Below are 20,066 nucleotides of genomic sequence, written 5' to 3'. Positions count from 1 at the left end.
GCTGGCGAGACCCTGATTAGCTTCACGATGGTGAGGAGGGTTGAGGGCGACTTTTCCAGATTGTCCCCGGCTGCTGTGGAAGGTCAGAAGTTCTCATTTCCTGGGTCTGTGAGGCATTCCCAGCAGCTAAGGTAGCTTCCTTCCTTAGACAACATGAGTGTAGGAAGAGTTAGAGAGGCCCTGTCAGGGGTCTTTAGAATTCCACTTACACGTCTGTGAGCATATGGGCCCATCCATATTCCTCAGTCCACCCGGTAACTGGGACACCAGAGCTGCAAAGGCAGTAGCTCAGTTAGGACTTGGATGCCAGCTCGGCACCTCAGCTGTTACCTAGGAATGTGCAGAACTCGACCTGGTTCCTTGTTTTTTTTTTTTTTTTTAAGGTTTTAAGTCATCTCTATGACCAATGTGGGGCTCGAACCTGGAAATTGAGTCACATGCTCTATTGACTGAGCCAGCCAGGTGCCCCGAAATGGTCCCTTGTTTTATTAATGCTTTATTTGATAGTGAATATGTGAGACTTACTAGCTCCTTGCCCTTCAACTGATGAATTGCATACTTATATACAGTAATAACCTAAATTGATCCAAATTTGTAAAAATGTTACCTGTACTAAGGAAATACCAGTTTAGAGGGCATACTAGAGAGAAGTCCTTGAGGATGTGTTTTTTGGGAAGAGATTTCAACAATTGTCTTTTTATAGTTCATTCTTAAGCTGATCCTTCTGAAGCGTATGAAAAGATACTTTTTCAGCTCACAGTCCCCTTGTAAGAAGAGTTCTCTGATTTTGCTTGATAAACTCTTTCTTCTTCAGTGGTAGACTCCCAATGTTTCCCACCTCGACCCTTCTCACACCCATGATGAGATGATACCAGTGAGGAGATGAACACATTTCTGATTTGTGACTGGCAACAGGTAGGTTTCTAAATCTCCCTCAGAGCAAGTGTCGTGGGCCATAAACCCCAAGGTGGGATTTCTTACAAAGATTCCCAGGGCAAGGCCGCCCTCTGAGGGCAGGCCGGAGGCTGCTTGGGACGCTGGAGAGTCAGTTGACTGACCACCTTACCACAAAAGGACGATTTGTCCTTTGGGTGATTTAGATTCAGAGTGTTTATCTGTTGCCAAGAACCAAGTTGCAAATAATTCCCTCACAGCTTTGGTTTTTGAAGAAAAAACAAACTGTAGAACCACAGTGCACTCCAAGTGCCATAGATCTATTTTATTTTTCAGGAAATTAGATTTGTTTTTCTTTTACAAGAGCACAACAGGAACCAAAGTAAAAGAGTAATAGATACAGCACTCAGGATAAATCATATCTTTAAAATAATAATAAAAAAATTTACACCTTGTCCTATATCCTGTTAGTATTTTCATAATATGGCCATGATTGAAAAAACAAAAAGCAAGCATTTACAATTTTTTTTGATAAGTTTTAATCCATTCCTGGCATAAAAATCTCTTATACTAATCAGGCTGATGTAAATCTATTTTGGTAATATCGTATCATTAACAAATTTATTTTGGAAATAGATAAAAATATTGCCCCTTGATAATAAATCTTTTTTTTCCTTTGATGCAAACAGCTAGAACACCTTTTTCTTTTCCTTTTGATATTCTAAGACAAAAAAAAAATGGTTAATCTTCAGATTAATAAATTAGGTCATTATAATAATAAATTAATTTTTTTTTAAAGTTCAGCAACCTCTGTCCAAGTATTTACAACAATACTTGAAAGTTCCTTTACAAAACAGAACACATTTTCTTTTCACATTAAGCATACTGGGTATCTGTGTCTTTCTCAACAAGCATTTTAAAAAGAAAAATCAATGCACAAATGGGTAATTAGTATAAAAGTGCTGAGAGCTGTTTGAAAAGTTAACACTATAGGATACAGTCAGTTATATTTGAGGCAAACTACAACAGACTTCCAGCTTATTATGGACAATATTCCAGTAGTTGTTTCAAACAGTTGTTTGAAGAAAAAAAAAAATCCAGGAGCTGATTAGTGATGCAGATAACCTGCCGTCGATGTTTCTGGCCAGTGAGCAAATTGAAAACCAACAGAAAGCAGATCCAAATGAGGAAGATTTTAATAAAGGAATACCTTCTCCATCGCAGGTGTGATGCTGACTGCACAAGGCATGTGCACACTCACACACACTCAACACACACATCTTTCTTCCCAGTTAAACTGCAGGTAGAATAAAATTTTGTGTTATTAAAAATTTGTAAGTGATCAAAAGCATTGATATGGAATGCCTGTTTGTCTTTGTTCTGGTTAAAATCTCATAAAAATACATTCAACAGGAAAACATAAATTGTATGTGTATAAATATATATGCATATATATATTATATACACACGCACACAAATACTTTCGTTTTTTTTTGAAGCATAAGATAGTTACATAAATATTCCTATAACTGCTAAAGTTTAAGGAGGCATATTTTTTTTCTGAGCTTCAACAAAGGTGCTTGAATAATATACAATTAAAATGAAGTAGTTTCTATTTTGTAGGATCAGTATAATAAGGAAAAAAAAATCCCCAAACAGTCCTTTTTAAAAGTTTCTTCTTAAGCTAGAGCTTCAACAAAAACTATGAACAACCAACAACAGAACAAAGCAACAACAGACAGTGAAGTACAGCCCCTGCTGGAAAGACCTGGCGCCTTCGCCCTCACCCTCCTTCCCGCCGCGCCGTGGTGAGGGGTTCCAGTGCTCGCGTCAAGAAACCGCTTCCGTCGTGTTCACTCGCTGACTCTGCTAGGAACTGGCTGATTGGCTTGGAAGAAAACAAAAGCAGCAAAAAGTCTAACTGGATCTATCCTTAATAACCCGCGTCAGAGAAATGCCACGACACATTTCTCTCGCCTCCTCCCCACCTACCGTGTCTGTGTATAGAAAAGAAACTCGTGGCTTTAGACCAGGGATGGCTATCAAAAGGTTCTGGTGTGCTGTCTGGCAGTCCTAAGGTGGCTACGGCAGCTGGATCACAAGGCCTTCGTCTCCCGCTCATTCGGGCCTGGGCTTTGCCGCAACCCGTGGCAGTCTTCGGAGCGAGACTTCGGAGCAAGCGTCCTCTGGGCCGCTCAGCTGCTTTTATTACACTGGGTTTCTCCCCGAGCCAAGCTGACCAATTTGCCTTCCCAACACCACCCTCCCATCTCCCCAACCAAACTCGCTGTCCCCCGCCCCCAAACACCTCTACAGCTAGATTACAAGCAAATACATCTTAGCAACTTGAAAAACTTTGGTTCTAAGAAAACACTTGGTCAGTGATCTTGAGGAGAGTGGGAATGTTTGTTCTGCACACTGCTGAAGACAGAGCCCGTCCCGGTAAGTTCTTAGCGCTGTATGTCAAGTCACAATCCAAAATGATCCACTAAGCAAGTGCACAAATTCTAGTTTACTTTTCAAAGCAGATTTAGTCGTCGTCTGTCTTTCAAAACCTCATCCGCATTGCCTTTCTTCACACCGTCTGGTAGAAATTATCTGCCTGGAGGTGGTTCTGTTTCTGCATGCTGTAGAAGCCACTGAATCTTGCATCTGGTTCGGCAATCCTTAGCATTCTCTGGGAACTGTCCGCTGGGACTCTGCTTCCTTTCTTGCAGTCCACAGACACCAGCTGATTATTTAAGGAAGAAGGCTAGTTGATGAGAGGAGAGGAAAAAAAAAACCCACAAAGAATTAGCTATTTCACAGATCTTCCATTAACAAATTTCGTACTCGATTCAAAGGAGGTAACAGCTTCACGGGACACCGACGGGCCCGCTGGCTGTGGGGTTTACGTCCTGTTCTAGTACCAATGGTAGTTTCGTGAGGGATACTGACAAACTGTGTTTAAAAGTGAAATAGTCGGGGCGCCTGGGTGGCGCAGTCGGTTAAGCGTCCGACTTCAGCCAGGTCACGATCTCACGGTCCGTGAGTTCGAGCCCCGCGTCAGGCTCTGGGCTGATGGCTCGGAGCCTGGAGCCTGTTTCCGATTCTGGAGCCTGTTTCCGATTCTGTGTCTCCCTCTCTCTCTGCCCCTCCCCCGTTCATGCTCTGTCTCTCTCTGTCCCAAAAATAAATAAACGTTGAAAAAAAAAAATTTAAAAAAAAAAAGTGAAATAGTCAATAAATTACGTCAGGCTTGCATCACAGGAACTGAGAAGAGAGTCTGGTGAAGCGACGTTAACTATTTTCAAATCTGTAAAGCGCAGACTCATGCTTAAAAGGGTTGAAGAAGTCGTCATTGGCCAGGCAGATTTTAAGATAAACACATGATTTTAAATCACTTGCTGGGTAAAAGCATCATCACAGGCTGGGCCAGCCCCATTCTGCATCCAGCCGCTCTACGCACGTTATGAGCTAGTCTCTCTTCCCAGCTTTGTACATTGGGGACCGTATCCTGACCCCGCGTGTGCCCAGCAAAGGCTGCGCCCAACATGTACATGTTGAAAGAAAGGGGCAGAAGCAACTGATGGGAATTTCACATGGACGAGTTCTCTAGATGATTAACTGGATTAAAATAATTATTCAAGCTGTTTTTTCAATTCGTAAGGGTGTAGGAATTTTTTTTTCTTGTCTTTGGAAAAAAACTGAATGCAAAAAGTAGACTTAGGGTTGGAAAGAGTCCTTATTCTTCCTTTAATGAAAATGAATTTTCTCAGTCTTTGAGACAGGCTAATTTGACAAGTATTCTTTCTCCCTCAATATGAAATGTGTCTCTCTCTGCCTGGTCTAGTTAGTACTAGTTACAGTCTCTTCAGGATCTTCTGCTACCTTTCCCCTATGCGCTTGCCCTGGACATGTCTCCCTGTCCTTTGGAGTTCTGTATGCACTCATGACACTCTAGTTCCCCTGTCGCCCGTGCCTGAGAGCTGTCACCCTCTCACCAGGACTTCTTTCCCAATTCTAAGTGGATAGACCACGGAGAAGAAACTCAAATTTTAATTTCTAATACAACAATGACTTAGGAATCAACCTAGAAGTATTTCTTTTTTAAAACACTTTAAATCCAGGAAATTGGATGTGTGGAAGGTCAGGATCCATTAACCAGTGGTTGATGGGTAATTCATCCAGTGACTGCTCCAGCCCGAGGCAAGTACTATGGCCACGGCTTACTGTGTGTTTGAGGCTATGAAGACCAGAGCAAAACTTTCGCTGGCTAATACAAAAGACATCAAGCAATTTAAGCAAATGTGAGCATGCAAGCTTTCCCAGTTCGGTCACTTAAGACAGACTTTTTCAGGACAGTACCTTAGTTGGTGTTCGATACCAGCAAAGCAGTGGTATCCACTGTTTCTTCTGGTTGAAGAAAAGGAATGCTATTATAATAGAGAGGCCAATTACTATGGGAACCACAACTGAGGCGATGGAGTCCAGTGAAGAATCTTCGCCTGGATGCGGCCTGTTGTTATCTCTGTAATCTACCTGAAGGTGACCCATGTCTAGAAGGGGAAAAAAAAATTACAAGCATTTATTACCTAAACCAGAATTTTTAAGTATTCTAATAGTTCCACCGCAAACAGATCAACAACTTGGTTTCATTGCTTCCCAGTACTTTCAGGCTAAAACATGACTCAAGTCTAATGATCCGAAGAGCTCTGATGAGAGAGCAGAGCTCTCAGGGATGATGTGAGACAGGAAATATTAGGGTGAAGAGGTTAATAACTGGGCAGGAGGAAGCTGGTTCTAGCTAGCCAAGAAAACAAAATTGTTATGTAGATGTTACAAAAGTGACTAAAACTAGATTACTAAAAATATTTTGATTAACCTGTATGGTCTAAGATTTTGAAGCAGAAACATTAGTTTAGCTCCCTCTTTAGCAGCAAATAGGAGACTAGGACAAAGTATTTTTGACTTACTAGAGTAACAGTTAAGACTAATTGCTAGCGGAATAGTAAAAACTAAAGCCAGAATCAAGAGTTTGGTCTTTTGGTTTACTGAGCTCTAAGCAAAAATGCCTCCCTCGTCATAAACTTGTTGAAAACTCACTAGGCCTACTAGATCATTTTCCTGCCTTAGTTTTAATATACTGTAAAGGAGACATTTAACTTCGTTTGAATGAAGGTCTTTCTATTCCTTTAAAATCATCATGCTTGCCATGAATATTGCAGAGATAACAAGGTTAGTAACTATATACCAATCAGGAGAACTCCTTGGAAGTTTCTTTACTTTTATTTTCTTTCAAATAAACCACTGTCGGGGCGCCTGGGTGGCTCAGTTGGTTAAGCGTCCAACTTCAGCTCAGGTCACGATCTCGCGATTTATGAGTTTGAGCTCCGTGTCGGGCTCTGTGCTGACAGCTTAGAGCCTGGAGCCTGTTTTGGATTCTGTGTCTCCCTCTCTCTCTGACCCTCCCCTGTTCATGCTCTGTCTCTGTCTCAAAAATAAATAAACGTTAAAAAAACAAACCACTGTGGTCGGCCTGTCCAAATGCATCAAAGACCAGGCTAGTGGAAGATGCAGGGGTTACACATGCAAAAGGAGTTGCTCTTAAATGATTCTGGAAACCCGTCTCATAGCAGCACAGTTCTGTGATATTAAGACAGTTTATAGTTTAAAAGATCAGATTTTTGTTAATATGCTGCTGCTTTTGTGTGTGGGAAGAAGAGAACCTTCCTAGTCATTCTATCCAGTGTACATACTTTATAGGAAGGTGGAAAAAATCCTACATTTATCAGCATCAACAAAAATGTCAAAGGTAAAAATAACATCTTACTGATGAATTCAGGTTTTAATGAATGAAGGAATGGATTTTTGCCTTATCATATTCCAAATGATATGGCAGATGGTTTTAGGAATATATGTCATACAAGGAAATTGAAAAGTTAATTAAGGAAAATCTTAATGAAAGGAAAATAAAACTTCAGTTGAGATCTGTTTATAAAATTCAGTCCTTAAGTTCCGTTTTGATGCAAAAATCAGGCCACAAAGTTTAGCTTTGGGCTTCTTAGCAGCCAAAGCAAAAATGGAAACAGGTATCATCAGTAAGATTCACAATGTCTTCAAGATTAAAAATAATCAATTGCTTAGGAGAAGTGTAAATTTTCCTGCTATTGACACAGGAAATTTCTCCTCAGGTACTTTGTAACAGAGATACTGTGTAATGCATAGGTCTTCAATATACTACAGCAAGAAAGGCTGTCGTTATGGCCAAAGTCCACCATCTAGAACAGTGCGTGGCACAGAGTAGGCACCAGTATTTATTGATCGAATGCAAATGTAATGATAAAGCACAATTCAGTCACAGCAATTACACAAGGAGCCAAAACACTGGCGCCAGGAATTTGGCTCTCTGGTCAACCGGCTTGATCTAAATAAGCATAACACTCAGAACATCTAGGGTAACAACAGACCATTAATCTCTCAAGCAATGAATATTGCTTCCCCCAAAAGAAATAATATAAAAATTGTATAGCAGTGATTTTGAGAATGTCCTTGGAGTAGACGGGAGACAGTCCTGAGTCATGGCTAAGCACAGGTTTATACTCTTAATCAAGACATCTACTTTTATAGAGAAGGCAATACTGACAGGAACTCTGCCTGGCTTTATCTCTTAACTACTGAGAGAGGGAATAACAGGTCTATTATACACAACTGGAAGGACAGAGCTAGGGGAAAAACAAAACGAAACAAAAAACATGGAATATACCCGATGAGTGGAAAAATCAGCACATGTAATAAATTGAACTCTCATGGAGTGAAAACAGCCTGGAAGCAGAGGGTAACCTAATGCATAAATGCTTAGTCCAGAATCCACAGAGACTGAATAATTTATTATTATTCCACTTACATATGTACAAATATGAGTCCTGGCTTAGAAATTGCAGATACCAAGCTATTAGGACAAGGAACATATTTCTTGCCATCATCATGAAGTCTCTGAGCACATGAGGCCAGAAGGAGGCATGTTATCCAGTTACCTGCAGACTTATTTTTATCATTCTGGTTTACATATGTTATAGCCAACAGGTCTCCCCTGGAGTAGTTACTTCAACTTACTTACCTGCCATTTAAAAAGGTACTCGAAGTTAAAATTAAAAAAAAAGAAAATTAAAAATTAAAAAAAAAAATTAAAAATTAAAAAAAAAATTTTAAAAAGGCAGACCATATATGTGAAGTCTACAGAGATCTCAGTCAACTTTGCACTTACCTCTGGGGAGATGGATAATGTCATTTTCACTGGGTGTGGGCCACAAGGGAACCTCCAGGTCAATCTCTCCACGATGGTTTGTTTTCTCAATGGGTATATTGGTTGGTTCTGGCACATACATTTCTAAAAGAAAGGGATATTTCTCATAAGAGATGATGGAGGGGCTGCTTACTGCTGACTTTGGTCTCTTCAATCCCAATGGATGGTGCATTCAATTCGGTACAATACTGTCCTGGGGCACGAAAGGTCCAGTTTCTGCAATTGCATCATTACTACTAGACAGTCACTGGCTTTGCAAGGGTGGGAGGCGTGTCATATAACCATATTCCCCCTCAACCCCCCCCCCCCCATGTAAAAGTAGTGGGGGAGAGTTTTCTCCACCAGGGTCAGAGGCTCTGCTTTTTCATGTCAGATGGTGTTGGCCCTGTAGTTCTGTGCAAACTGACAGGGACTGGCTGAAATGGAAGGATTTCTTTTATTTTCCATCAGCTAAATACTATATACCTTAATAAGCTGCTTCTCTTTAACCCATGAATGTTGAATCACTTCTATAAAATAGGTCCTAGGAAGTGAAAAAGTTAAAGCATCTTTCACTCTTATTTCTTTGTCAATTCCCCTAAATGGGAATAGACTGTAAGCAGACCTCCTGAGGTCCGGCCTGGCTTAAGCATCACATGTCTGTTTTATCACCAGTGGAACCATGTGGATTGGTAGATGATTTTCAGTAAATATGTTTCCATGATCTAACTTGATCATTTGGGCACTTGGATCAGTAAGATGCTATAAATGAAACAAAACTAAGAAGAATAATATTCTTTATCCCAAATTTCTTTTTCTTTTTTAATATTTCTTTTTTATTTTTAGAGAGAATGAGAGAGAGAGAGAGAGAGAGAGAGAGAGAGAGAGAGGAAACACAAGTGGGGGAGGGGCAGAGAGAGGGAGACAGAATCCGAAGCAGGCTCCAGGCTCTGAGCTGTCAGCACAGAGCCCAACGTGGGGCCTGAACTCACGAACCATGAGATCATGACCTGAGCCAAAGTCGGACGCTTAATCGACTGAGCCACCCAGGTGCCCCTTTTTTTCCCCGTTTTAAAGCTAAATTCTACAAGGGACCCGTGAAAACAGTTGAAAGTTTTTCTTGGCTACTACAAATATATTTATATATCCTTTCTTCATCTGGCTAACAACCAGCCCAACATTTTTTTTTTTAAGTTACTATTCTTTATTTCAATAAAATTCCGTATAAAAGGTACAATCAAACGTTTTCTATGTCACTTTATAACTGCTGGAAATGCTATACTTTTGAACTTTCCTGGGTTGTATATATAGACAGCTGAAAGCTCTAAGTCAGTATGTATCAAACACACTGGACTATATACCCAGACATCTTTTAAATAGATGAGGCAGCAGTAAGGATGTCTCAACATGCTCTAAAGAAGTAATTCTTGAGAACCCGTATTCTCAAAAGGCAACACAAAAATCTGCATCAACCATGTATCTCCTTTTGGCCAGATCCTGCCGTATTATTAACCAATTTTTATAAGGTTACTCAACATTGGTCATACTAAATATTCACTAATAGCCTAATTTAGTCCAAAATAAGATATATAAAATGCAAGGTATAGAAGTTAAAATAGAACTAATATCCTCCCTGCTTACAGTCATTGGTGTCTACCCCATAGTCCCCTGGCTTTCAAGAAGAAAGCCTGGCTTTCAAGATGAATTATAGAGAGGAGAAAAGTGACAGGGAAGAGAGTATTTGCTCTGCTCATAACACCGTGTATTAACGGAGTACCCGGCAGGGAGGTAAAGTCAGGTTAAGTCAGTTACCCAAGATGACGTATCCAGGAACTGGCAGAGCTGGGATTCAAATCTGTTCTGTGATGCCATGGCCCAGGTCCTCCTGGTTGGTGCCCCCCAAGAATAAAGTTATTTTGGCTTTTTGTCCCTCAGTCTTGTGCTTTCTTACTTAAATACAGGTGACCCTTGAACAACAGGGGTTTGAACTGTGCAGGTCTACTTATACATGGATTTTTATCAGTACAGTGCTGTAACTGTATTTTCCTTATGGTTTTCTTAATATTCTCTTTTTTCTAGCTTCCTCTGTTGTAAGAATATAGCATGTAATATGTATAAAATACAAATACATGTTAATTGACTGTTTATGTTATCCGTAAGGCTTCTGGTTGACAGCAGGCTATTAGTAGTTAGGTTTTTGGGGAGTCCAAAGTTGTAGGGGGATCTTCAAGTGCACGGGGACTGGTACCTCAGACATGACCAGAGCTAGACACGTGAATACCTGAAAACTCTTGAATTAAAAAGAGAATTTACTGAAAATACTATTGAATTAAAAGGAGAATTTACTGAAAATACTATTTACAGAAGCAGGGGCCTGAGTACAACCAATGACTCAAACTTTTCTGTCCTATCTGAATCACCTGAAGAGCTTATAAAATGTGCTGCATCTCAGGGGTCTGATTCGGCAAGTCCGCAGTGGGTGATTCTGGGACGGGTGTGTCAGACATGGGGTCTCATTCGCCCACTGACAAACCCTGATTGTGTGATATCAATTTCCTGGAGGAGTTTGGAAAGAAAAGTGACCTTGACAGTTATGTGACATCTTTCTATGCCACAGCATGTCTGAGGGCCTCCCCTGTGGGTCTAGCACACAGCACTGAACCTTCCCATCATGCAGGGGTCACTCTACCGCTGGCACCTGAGACCTCAGTAGAGAAGGCCATTGTGGGCTCTATTCCCCCAAACCTGGGAATGTCAACGGCTAAGTAGCCAAACCGCCCCCCCCCCCCCCCCCCCGGGGGGCCCCCGGGGGGGGGGGGGTGCGGTTTCACACAGGAGTTTGCGGGGGGGGAGAGCAAGAGGAAAGTGTTTTGAAACCCTTGGCCTTCCAGCCGCATTTGTGTAGATTTTAAAGGGAACCCCCCCCCCCCACCAGACAGTTCAAACCCTCCTCCCACAGATGCTTCGGAAGGCTCTACTTGGCATCAGCGGGAAAGGGAGAAGGGTGTGCCCTGGATGAGGGAGAATGTCTTACAGAGTGATTAATTCTATTACCACTGTCCACAAATACTTCCTGAGCACTTCAGTGGTCAAAGTTCTGGGAGACAGCCATGAGCAAGACCAGTCCTGCCCTCATGGGCGTCTCATGACAACGGGTGTTTCTCACTGCTGGGCAGCTCACAGCCCGCCCTCGGTATGGGTTTGCTCCCTGAAACTCAGTACGGCTAGGATGAAAATCTACCTACACCTCCTTCCATCGTCGCCAAATACTCAGCGCTCTAGTTCAGAGCCCTCATGTCCACGGGGAGAGGGTCATTTCCCTTTAACGTGAACTTACAAGGGAAGCAGTCTCTGAGCAGTTTTGCCAAAAAGGATAAATCTTTCAGCAAAAACCTACTTGGACAAACAAAAAGAAGTGTGGGAATTACTGCATTTCCATGCCTAGACCCAGGCCTTCCACAGCCAAGACCTGTGACTGACCCCAATTCTCACATACAGCCTCTCTGGCATTTACCAGAAGAGCCCTTGACAGCTGCTTGCACTGCAGACACAGAACTACATCAGGCTAGGCCACGTGGATCACGGGCACGTGGTCGCAGCTAAGAATTACTCCCGTGGTCATATCTGATCTGAACTTCAGAGGAACCCAAGACCACTTACTGTGGATATATTTTACTTTCAGAGGCACCTGGCCAGTTGTAAGACCCACGGTTCCATAAAATGTCCTCTTCTGGAGTATGGGGACAGGATGCCAGAGGCTCACAAGCTGATGCACCATTTTTTTTTTTTTTTTTTTTGGGAGGTGGAACCTACAAGTCAGTTGGGATCAGAACTCCCAGGTCAGCCAACTAGCTGCAGGACTGTGGATAATTCACTTAAGTTTCCTGAGCCTCAGTTTCTTCTGTAAAATGGGACAAGTACTAAGCAGCTACCCAGCCCACGGGTTTTGTACTCATAAGATGGCAGAGGGGGACCATGCTTTGTAAAGGGTGAGGCTATCCACAATGGGAGCCGGTATGGGCAGAGGGCAAAGCATGGTATCAGGAGTTATCTAGATGATAAATGGAAGCCTGGAACTTTAGTGAGGATTCCTGACCAAGATCACACAGTGAGCCAATGAGCGAACAGGACAGGAATCCAGCCTTAATCAAATGTAAAGTGGCAAAGCTCGGCTGATTGCCGTTTGCTTAGAAGATGGAGAAATGATCCATCAATAATACATCAGACGCAGAAAGAAGAGTTACAGAAATTAAATTTCCATCCAACAGTAAATCCTGAGAAGTCACTGGAGAAATCTCTCATAATGAACAAGAATGTTATTGGCAATATATGCACTCTCTCCTTTCTTAAACTCACAAGCCAAGGAGAGTACCTCTTTTTACTCTGTTCCTACCACCATCACCTGGATTTGGGGCCTTGCTGTCACCACCCGGGACGTCTGCAATGTGAGTTACAGCTGTCCTGGCCTCTGGTCTCCCCTCGTTTTAGTCCCTCCTGCACCCCACCCTGTTAATCCTCCCAAAGCACCTATGTGACCGTGTCATTCCCCTGCTCAAAAATGAGGCTCCCATTCCCCACAAAGGATGGTATCTACACTCTAAATTTGACAAGCGAGGCCCTGAACATCTGGGCCAAAGCTATCTTTTTTGTCCTTACCTCCCGCTACTAGAACTCTCTATTCTCGGGACACTGGGCCTTGACCTTTCCATCTCAGGGTCTTTGGTCAGATTACCCTCTTCCCTCCAATAGAGAGGGCCCACCTGTCCTGCAAGGCCACTCTACCTCACACCAGAGTCTCACTTGTGGACCCTGCAGCAGGGCTGATAACCAGTATCGCCAGTCACCCTCCCCTTCTCTTCTGAGCCCCCCTCTAATTAGACTTAGCCTCCACCGCTGCACCAAAATGGCTGTGGTCAAGATGATTAGGATCGTGCTAAACGCACAAGGATTAGTTTCCCCGTCTCTTCTGACTCGACCTATCGGCACACCTGCCCCTTCTCCATTTGTCTTCTGGGTCATGGCTCTTGGTTTCCTCCCGTGTGGCTGTGGCTCCTCCTCTGTGTCCTTTGCCAGTCCCCCTTGCCCTGCCCGGTCTCCCGAAGTTGGAGGGTCTCTGGGCTCAGTACTGGCGCCTCTTCTCTATCACGCCCACTCCCTGGGGGATCTCCTCCAGTCCCAAGGCTTAAAAAGAGACTCTTAAAAACTGAGAATAAACTGAGGGTTGATTGGAGGGGGGGGTGGGAGGGCAGGGAGAGTGGGTGATGGGCATTGAGGAGGGCACCTGTTGGGATAAGCACTGGGTCTTGTATGGAAACCAATTTGACAGTAAGTTTCATAATAAAACAAATAAAAAAGTGAAAACAAAACAAAACAAAAAACCACCTTGGTTTTTAAGCCGACAACTTTCAAATGTACAGACCCATTTCCGGTCTCTCCTGAACTGCAGATTACATGCTCACTGTTCACTCGCTCCACCTGGACGAACAGTGAAGATTTCAAAGAAAAACTGCCGCCAACCAAACTGCCTTTACCCCGTGGCTGCAAATTCGTGTTGTCATCTAAACACATGAGAGTCACTCACGGCTTCTCTTCCTCTCTTCTCACAAGCACTGTCTTCAAATCCTACCGATTCTCCCTCACAAAGAATCCGAGCCCGACCCCCTCTCCTGCCTCCAGAGCCACTGCCCCCGGCCAGGCCACCCCTGGGCTCTGGCCTGCATTGTTGGGAAAGCCTCCAGACTGCCTCTGCTTCCACTCGTCCTCTCCACATCCCCCAGTCTACGCCTCAACTCGGCACCAGGGACGTGTTGTGAAAGGGAAGGTCACCCAGCCTCCCTCCTTTGCTTAACCCTCCGAAGCCTCTTCCCTGCCCAACGAAGCCCCGCAACGATGCGGAGATTGCAGCTTCCGGCTCACAACAGCCTCCGTGCTCGCCTCAGCCTCCTGCTCACCGGGCCCATCCACCAAGGCCTCCTGGCTGTCCTTGAACATGCACAGCGTGTTTCCACCGCAGGGCTGTGCCCTGCCTGTACCCAGAGCATTCTGCCTCCCCCCACCCCCCCCCCCCCGAGTCCTCAATTCTTCTGGATCTCATTATAAATGTCACCTTATCAAAGTGACAGATCATCCTGCGTGAAACAACCCAGCCTGTCCCTTCTTCTCCTTTGCCCCCTGTCTGGCTTTGCTCTTCTCCACAGTCCTTAGCCTCACCCTGGGTGCGGTCTCTTTATCGCTTACTTGTTTCCTGCCTGTCCCTCCCACCGAAAATGTAAGCTTCCGGAGGACTGGGGGTGGGGCTTTGTTTGATTCACTGCTGTCCCCCAAGGGCCTAGAAACAGCGCAGGTGCATGGCAGGCACTGAGTGAGTCTCTGTTGAAGGAAGGTCAAGTCTCACCATTTTGATCTCAGGAGCGTGTTACTGGGGAGATGGATGTGGAGCTCGTGAGGCACACGTGGTGTGGAGCAGACAGACTGCCTCCCGGGGGAACCCGCGGCTCCCCTTGTTCTCTGCACGGCCCTCAAGGACTTCATGTCCCCCGTGTGCAGATGGTGGTAAGACGGCAGAGGGAACCTCTCACTCCCCATGTGCACCTCACACAAGGCCCGTGCGGCTAAGCTGGGAAGGGTACCCAAAGGTAGGCTCTGGGTTCAGCCTCCTGACCTGGCGGGACGTCCCATCCATCACGTGGGATGAATGGACAGTTGTGGAAGTGCTCAATCAGGGCTCCGCTGCTGAACAGCTAAACAGACAATGAAACTGTTTGGGTGCTGACCATCCCATCTCACGACCACACAGTACAGACGCACGGCTGGTAGGACTCCCAGCTCACCGTACTGCACGGCCAAGGTTCTCTGACATAACGCAGCAAGGAGACACGAGAGTCAAGGTGAAGGTGGAAAGGATCCTGACTCCTCCCCAGAGTGTGTGTTCTCTGCGGTATAGACCGTCTGAGGGGTCTGTTTAGGGCTGGAGGTCCGGAATGCTCCCGGAGGCTGTCCTGCCGGGGGCTCAAGCCCTGCGTTTCTGGGACGAGGGACAGAGGACGAGGGCACAAGACACAGACGTGGAAAGTAGGAGGTGGCCTGGGGGAGGATCTGGGCAGCTGTGGGGGACGGAGGCTTGCGACTCGGAGGTGGGTTTCTGAGCTGACACGGAGGGTGGGTGTGGGGAGAGGGTGGGCGGGGGGCGCCACGGCAGCCAGCTGGGGCCTCCGCGGGAAGACACCAAGTTGGGTACACGGCTTGGGAGCAGGCCGCAGGGACAGCACGGGTGCTGCTGGGACTCGGGAACTGAACACAGACTGAAATGCATTCTTTAACCACAACTCCTCCATTCCGGTTCTGATATATATTCACGTTGCAATGGCTGTGAAGCGATCCCCTAGCGGGTCCCCTGGGCCCTCTTCACCAGGCCGGTCCAATGCCACACCAACACTGCGCGACCCGGCCAGGGCGCGTGGCACTAAGAGCCTGTTCCACCCGTCAGGCAGTGCCGCCACGAACACTTAGAGCACGCAGATGAGAAGAACCAGAGCGAGTCTAGCATGGGACCCAAATCAGGCCCTCACCCTGATGGCAGTCTCTCCGGCCTCCCCCCACCCCCAGCCCCATCTTTGCGGCGGAAGACCTGGGCCGGGCCCCGTGCACCAGCGGCCCGTTTCCCCCGCAATCACTGTGACGGCTCGGGAACCCTGGCTCAGATACCTGGACACATCGGGCAGCAACTTCCTTCCACGTTGATGGGCTCCACGCAGGGCAGCGGGGGGCAGCTGACGGTGGAGCAGAGGGTCTGGCCCTGCAGGCAGTAGCAGTGCGTGCAGCTGTCGATGTCCCAGCGCTCCTCGTCGGCGTAGGCCTTCCCGCTGAAGTGGCACACCGCCTTCTTCGGAATTGCGTCCTCTAGCGAAAAGAACAGCACAGGGTGGAGTCGCTGGATGTGACAAAGCACCGCATCTTAAGACACCGGACACGTAAAAGGGCAACAGCCCTGTACGGTCACCGCGTCCTTCCCACGGTGACTTTCCAGCATGTGGCGAAGCTTCCGCCTCCCCAGTTCCCTGCTGCCATTTTCCTTGGCACAGGAGAAGCTTCAGAGCACTTGTCTTGTGGCCTGAACCTGACCAAGGGCCACGGAGGCCAACACAGGCTACTAACTGCTACGGCCAGGTAGGAATGACACCCGCTGGGTAAGTGTCCCTGGATCGTCACTGAAGAAAATACAGATTTAAGCACATTGGGTGGCTACTGAACATACTACATGAAGAAAAAAAACCACATTCAGACACAAATAGGTAGGGATGCATTCAGAGGTTTTATGTGGGAAGAGATAAAGTCCAGCTGAATACATTTATAGAGCCATTCACCAAACTCCTAATTTCAGTTAATCCTGCTGTAAGTGACGCAGGGGAGGGGTCAGGAAGGATGGCGGTGCGTCCCGGGGAACCCACGGCTCTCCTGTGCAGGCATCCGTGCTGACAGAACCACTTCCCTCATTCTTCAGCGATGCTTGGGGGGGGGGGGGCTTCCCTGTCATCAACAAAGGCATTCCTGCTTTCAAACCCACCTCATTTCGTTTCAATCCATTTTTTTCCAGCAAACTATGGTTTTTGATAATCATGTATTTTTAAGAGTTATTTTACGTGTAAGAATTTACAGCTGTTCTCTTTCCTCCAGTCTCCCCTGCCATCTTCATTTCCTTCCTCCCCCGACTTTTTCCTAGAAAGTCCCTTTCTCTTGGGACTCATCGCCTCCTCCTGGTTCACCTGAACTCATTTACAAGTGGGCACATTTCAAAGCCAGTCTGTCTCCCGAGAGCTCAAGAACGGTGGCTCAGAGTGAGGTCCCAGTGACCAGCAGAGACAGGGCAGGTCAATGGGGACACGGGGGGGGGGCAGCACTTCCTTGTCACTGGACAGGCCAATAACTGGGTGACTCCTACTAAGCTGGGGAGATTTTATGCTCAGATTCTAAAGGTGCCTCCACTTACCACTGGTCACTGATAACTGAAAAACTATAAAGGAATCTGGTAGGAAAGCAGTGATGTCAGGGGCTCAGGGTTCTTCCTGGAAGACATCTGGGAAGCTCCAACAGAGGCCCCGACACAGAGGATGGAACCCAGAATGCCCGAGGGAGCGATGAGAAATGTGTAGGCAACAGCAGCCATATTCCTTGAGCAACTCCCAAGGCAGCTTCTAGCTGCCCTCTGTGTAGACCTAGCACAAGGCTTCCTGTCGGGCTTCTCCGGAGGAGGCTCACACAATCGGTGTCCACATTCTCTTCTTGCCTAGACTAGGACGTGTTGTATGTCCATAGCTAGATCTCAGGCCATGGCAGAGGTGTATAAGAGAGCACAGGAAGGAGTCTGTGTCAAGTGCAAGAATGCACAACCTCCGTTTCTCAACATGTGTTCACAGCTTCTCTCACTATTTCTGCCTAAGGCTCAACAAGGGATACGGAGGAATCACGGGAAGCTTAGTTGTGAACAGAAAGGTTTTCTCACTCTCTAATAAAATGTATTTCATTGTATTTGTGAACGTTCCACAGAAAGTTTTCTGGTGTGCTGACTGTTAAGCTTAAAACCTTATCTGGAGGCTTTCAAACCAAACCCACGACAGAAGTTTTTGCTAGTCTGGAATCCTTAGGGGAGGCGACTTTATTAAGACATCTCAAATGCATATGTCAAATGGCTGAGTGGAATCATTTAATGAACCTGATTCGAGTTATATTCTGACCTCCAGCCAACTTTTCATTGAGGACATTACATTTGCCATCAAACCTAGAGTCTATTATGCAGAGAACTCTTTATGAAAGGAAGCATCTCTTCACGAAGCAATACTGCTGATTCTATTTTACACAGACCTTGTAACAGCTCATCGGATGGACCAGTATCACTGCATAAAATGTGAATAATGAATTATTGTGCTAGGAGCTTCGGAAAGAGAAGGTCAAGCTCCTTGCCCACCTCATCTAGCACATTCTCTGTGCTTTACCTCCTAAAGGCATCTTTGCCAGTTCCTCTCAGAGAAAAGGAGGGAATGAACTCAGGAAGGACTTTGTAAAAAAGAGATTCGAATGAAAGCCAAGCACAGGTTTGTTATTTTCTCAAGATCTAAGCAAAGGCACTTTTTAAGATATTTAATTAATGCTACAAAGCTAAAATGGTCTGTTAAAAAATTACATTGAGGACGCCTGGGTGGCTTAGTTGGTTAAGCATCTGACTTTGGCTAAGGTCATGATCTCGTGGTTCGTGAGTTCGATCCCTGCACTGGGCTCTGTGCTGACAGCTCGGAGGGCACTTTCTGTCCCTTCTTTCTGCCCTCCCTGGCTCATGCTATCTCTCTCTCTCTCTCTCTCAAAAAATAAACATTTAAAAAATAATAAAAATAATAAAAATGACACTGACGTTAAAAAACATTACATAGTAAACATTATAAAGACATTCACTCACTGATTCTATACACTTTTCTCATCTGTGGGAAAGAAGGCATGACCCCGATGACCCTGACCCGGAGGACGGTAGAGAAGTAGTCGGACAGGCCTGGGGATGGGACTCCTCCCCACAGCACAGCAGCTGCTGCCTCCGTGAATTTAACACGGAGCTGCACACCATGGAGGGCGAAGCGACTACCTGCCAGGGAATCGGGGAAGGCATCGCTCGGGACTTGCGGTTCGTGTTTTACTTGGAGGGAACAGCAGAAGGTGAAGAAGGTGAAGGAAGGGCACTGCGAGTGGCGGATGGTGTGTCCAACAGTGAGAGTGTCAGGCTGTACAGAGTGTGCGTGTGCGTGTGTATTGGGGGGGGTGGAGAGTGTGCATGGGTGCCCGCACCGTGGCTGGAGATGAAGGTGGGCTCACACGGTAAGGGGTCTCGAGTAACAAGAGACCCACTGAGATTCCTTCCCGGAGAGGAGGGGAGGGGCCGTACCACCTGTGCTGGGAGGACGACTCTGGAAAAGGGCCGTACGGAGGGCTGGATGGGGAACGGAAGAGGAGGACACTGCTCACAGAGATGTGACGTGGGCCAAGTTAAGGCGGCACGGATGGACGCGGACAGACAGGCGAGGCTAGACTGGAGGTTTCTGAGAAACTGTCAGGATTTGGATGCTGGGGAGGAGGAGGGATGAAGGGCTGCCCGGACTGCACAGGGGGCCAGGCAGAGGCAACTGCAGGACGGGAATCATTTCCCTGCTGTAAGAAACAAACAGCTGGGGAGTTGGTCAGGGACCCAGTCAGGCCTTATCAGATCGCCCAGATACTCCAGGGGGCCAGTCAGGGCTACAGGGATCGCTCCTCAAACGCTTAAGCCTCTCTGCGTGATCATGACCATGAAGCTGCCGCCAGGACAGAGCCAATCTGGGGCGCAACAAGGTAAAAGAGGACAAATTTCGGTCAGTGGGAGCTTCAGGTAGGAAAGCACCCTCGCAGCGTGTGGGGTAACAGGCAAAACAGGCAGTACCCTTCATGGGACTTTACAGAGTTTATACCCCTTTGAGCCACTAATTCTTCCAAGTAATCCATCCCAAGGAAATAAGCAGAAAAGGCCTAAAGTAAGTGTTTTCTGGTGGATGTTCATCACAGTATTATTTATAACAGCAAGAAGTCAGGGGAAAAACCTGTGTCTGATGATAAGAGAATGTTTAAATGACTCATGATGCAATCGTGAGAGACAATACCGTGCAGCTATCAAAAGGCACCATTTGGGTTTAAGCTCAATCTGTAAGGAGGAAAATTAAAAACTGTCTAGAAAGAAATGAAAATGTTAATAGTAATTGGTACAATCGGGTGAATTTTTCTCTTCACTTTTTTTTTTTTTACAATGAACATCAGTTACTTTTGATAAAGAGGCAGCAATATATGAAATGGAAATCTGAAACACACAGACACATGAGCATGCGTTATGCACATGCAG

The 20,066-nt window shown here is 45.8% G+C and overlaps 1 protein-coding gene across 6 annotated transcripts in view; it reads right to left on the bottom strand.

Annotated features, from left to right (window-relative positions):
- Window positions 1-1,193: 1,193 nt before the first annotated feature.
- The window catches only part of CRIM1 (cysteine rich transmembrane BMP regulator 1), a 194,203-nt gene continuing 175,330 nt past the window's right edge, over window positions 1,194-20,066 (bottom strand). For all 6 annotated transcript variants that reach the window (XM_040496503.1, XM_040496499.1, XM_040496502.1 and 3 more), the window contains 4 exons: window positions 15,863-16,057; window positions 8,141-8,263; window positions 5,242-5,432; window positions 1,194-3,646 (listed from right to left, as the gene is read on the bottom strand). In XM_040496503.1, coding sequence (XP_040352437.1) covers window positions 3,470-3,646; window positions 5,242-5,432; window positions 8,141-8,263; window positions 15,863-16,057 — 686 coding nt within the window. In that variant the 3' untranslated portion in view covers window positions 1,194-3,469. The remainder of the gene's footprint in view (window positions 3,647-5,241; window positions 5,433-8,140; window positions 8,264-15,862; window positions 16,058-20,066) is intronic.

This window comes from Herpailurus yagouaroundi, unplaced genomic scaffold, assembly GCF_014898765.1.
Source record: "Herpailurus yagouaroundi ecotype Mexico unplaced genomic scaffold, PumYag 188, whole genome shotgun sequence".
Taxonomy (NCBI): domain Eukaryota; kingdom Metazoa; phylum Chordata; class Mammalia; order Carnivora; family Felidae; genus Herpailurus; species Herpailurus yagouaroundi.
This window is presented reverse-complemented; position numbering and strand designations above follow the sequence as displayed.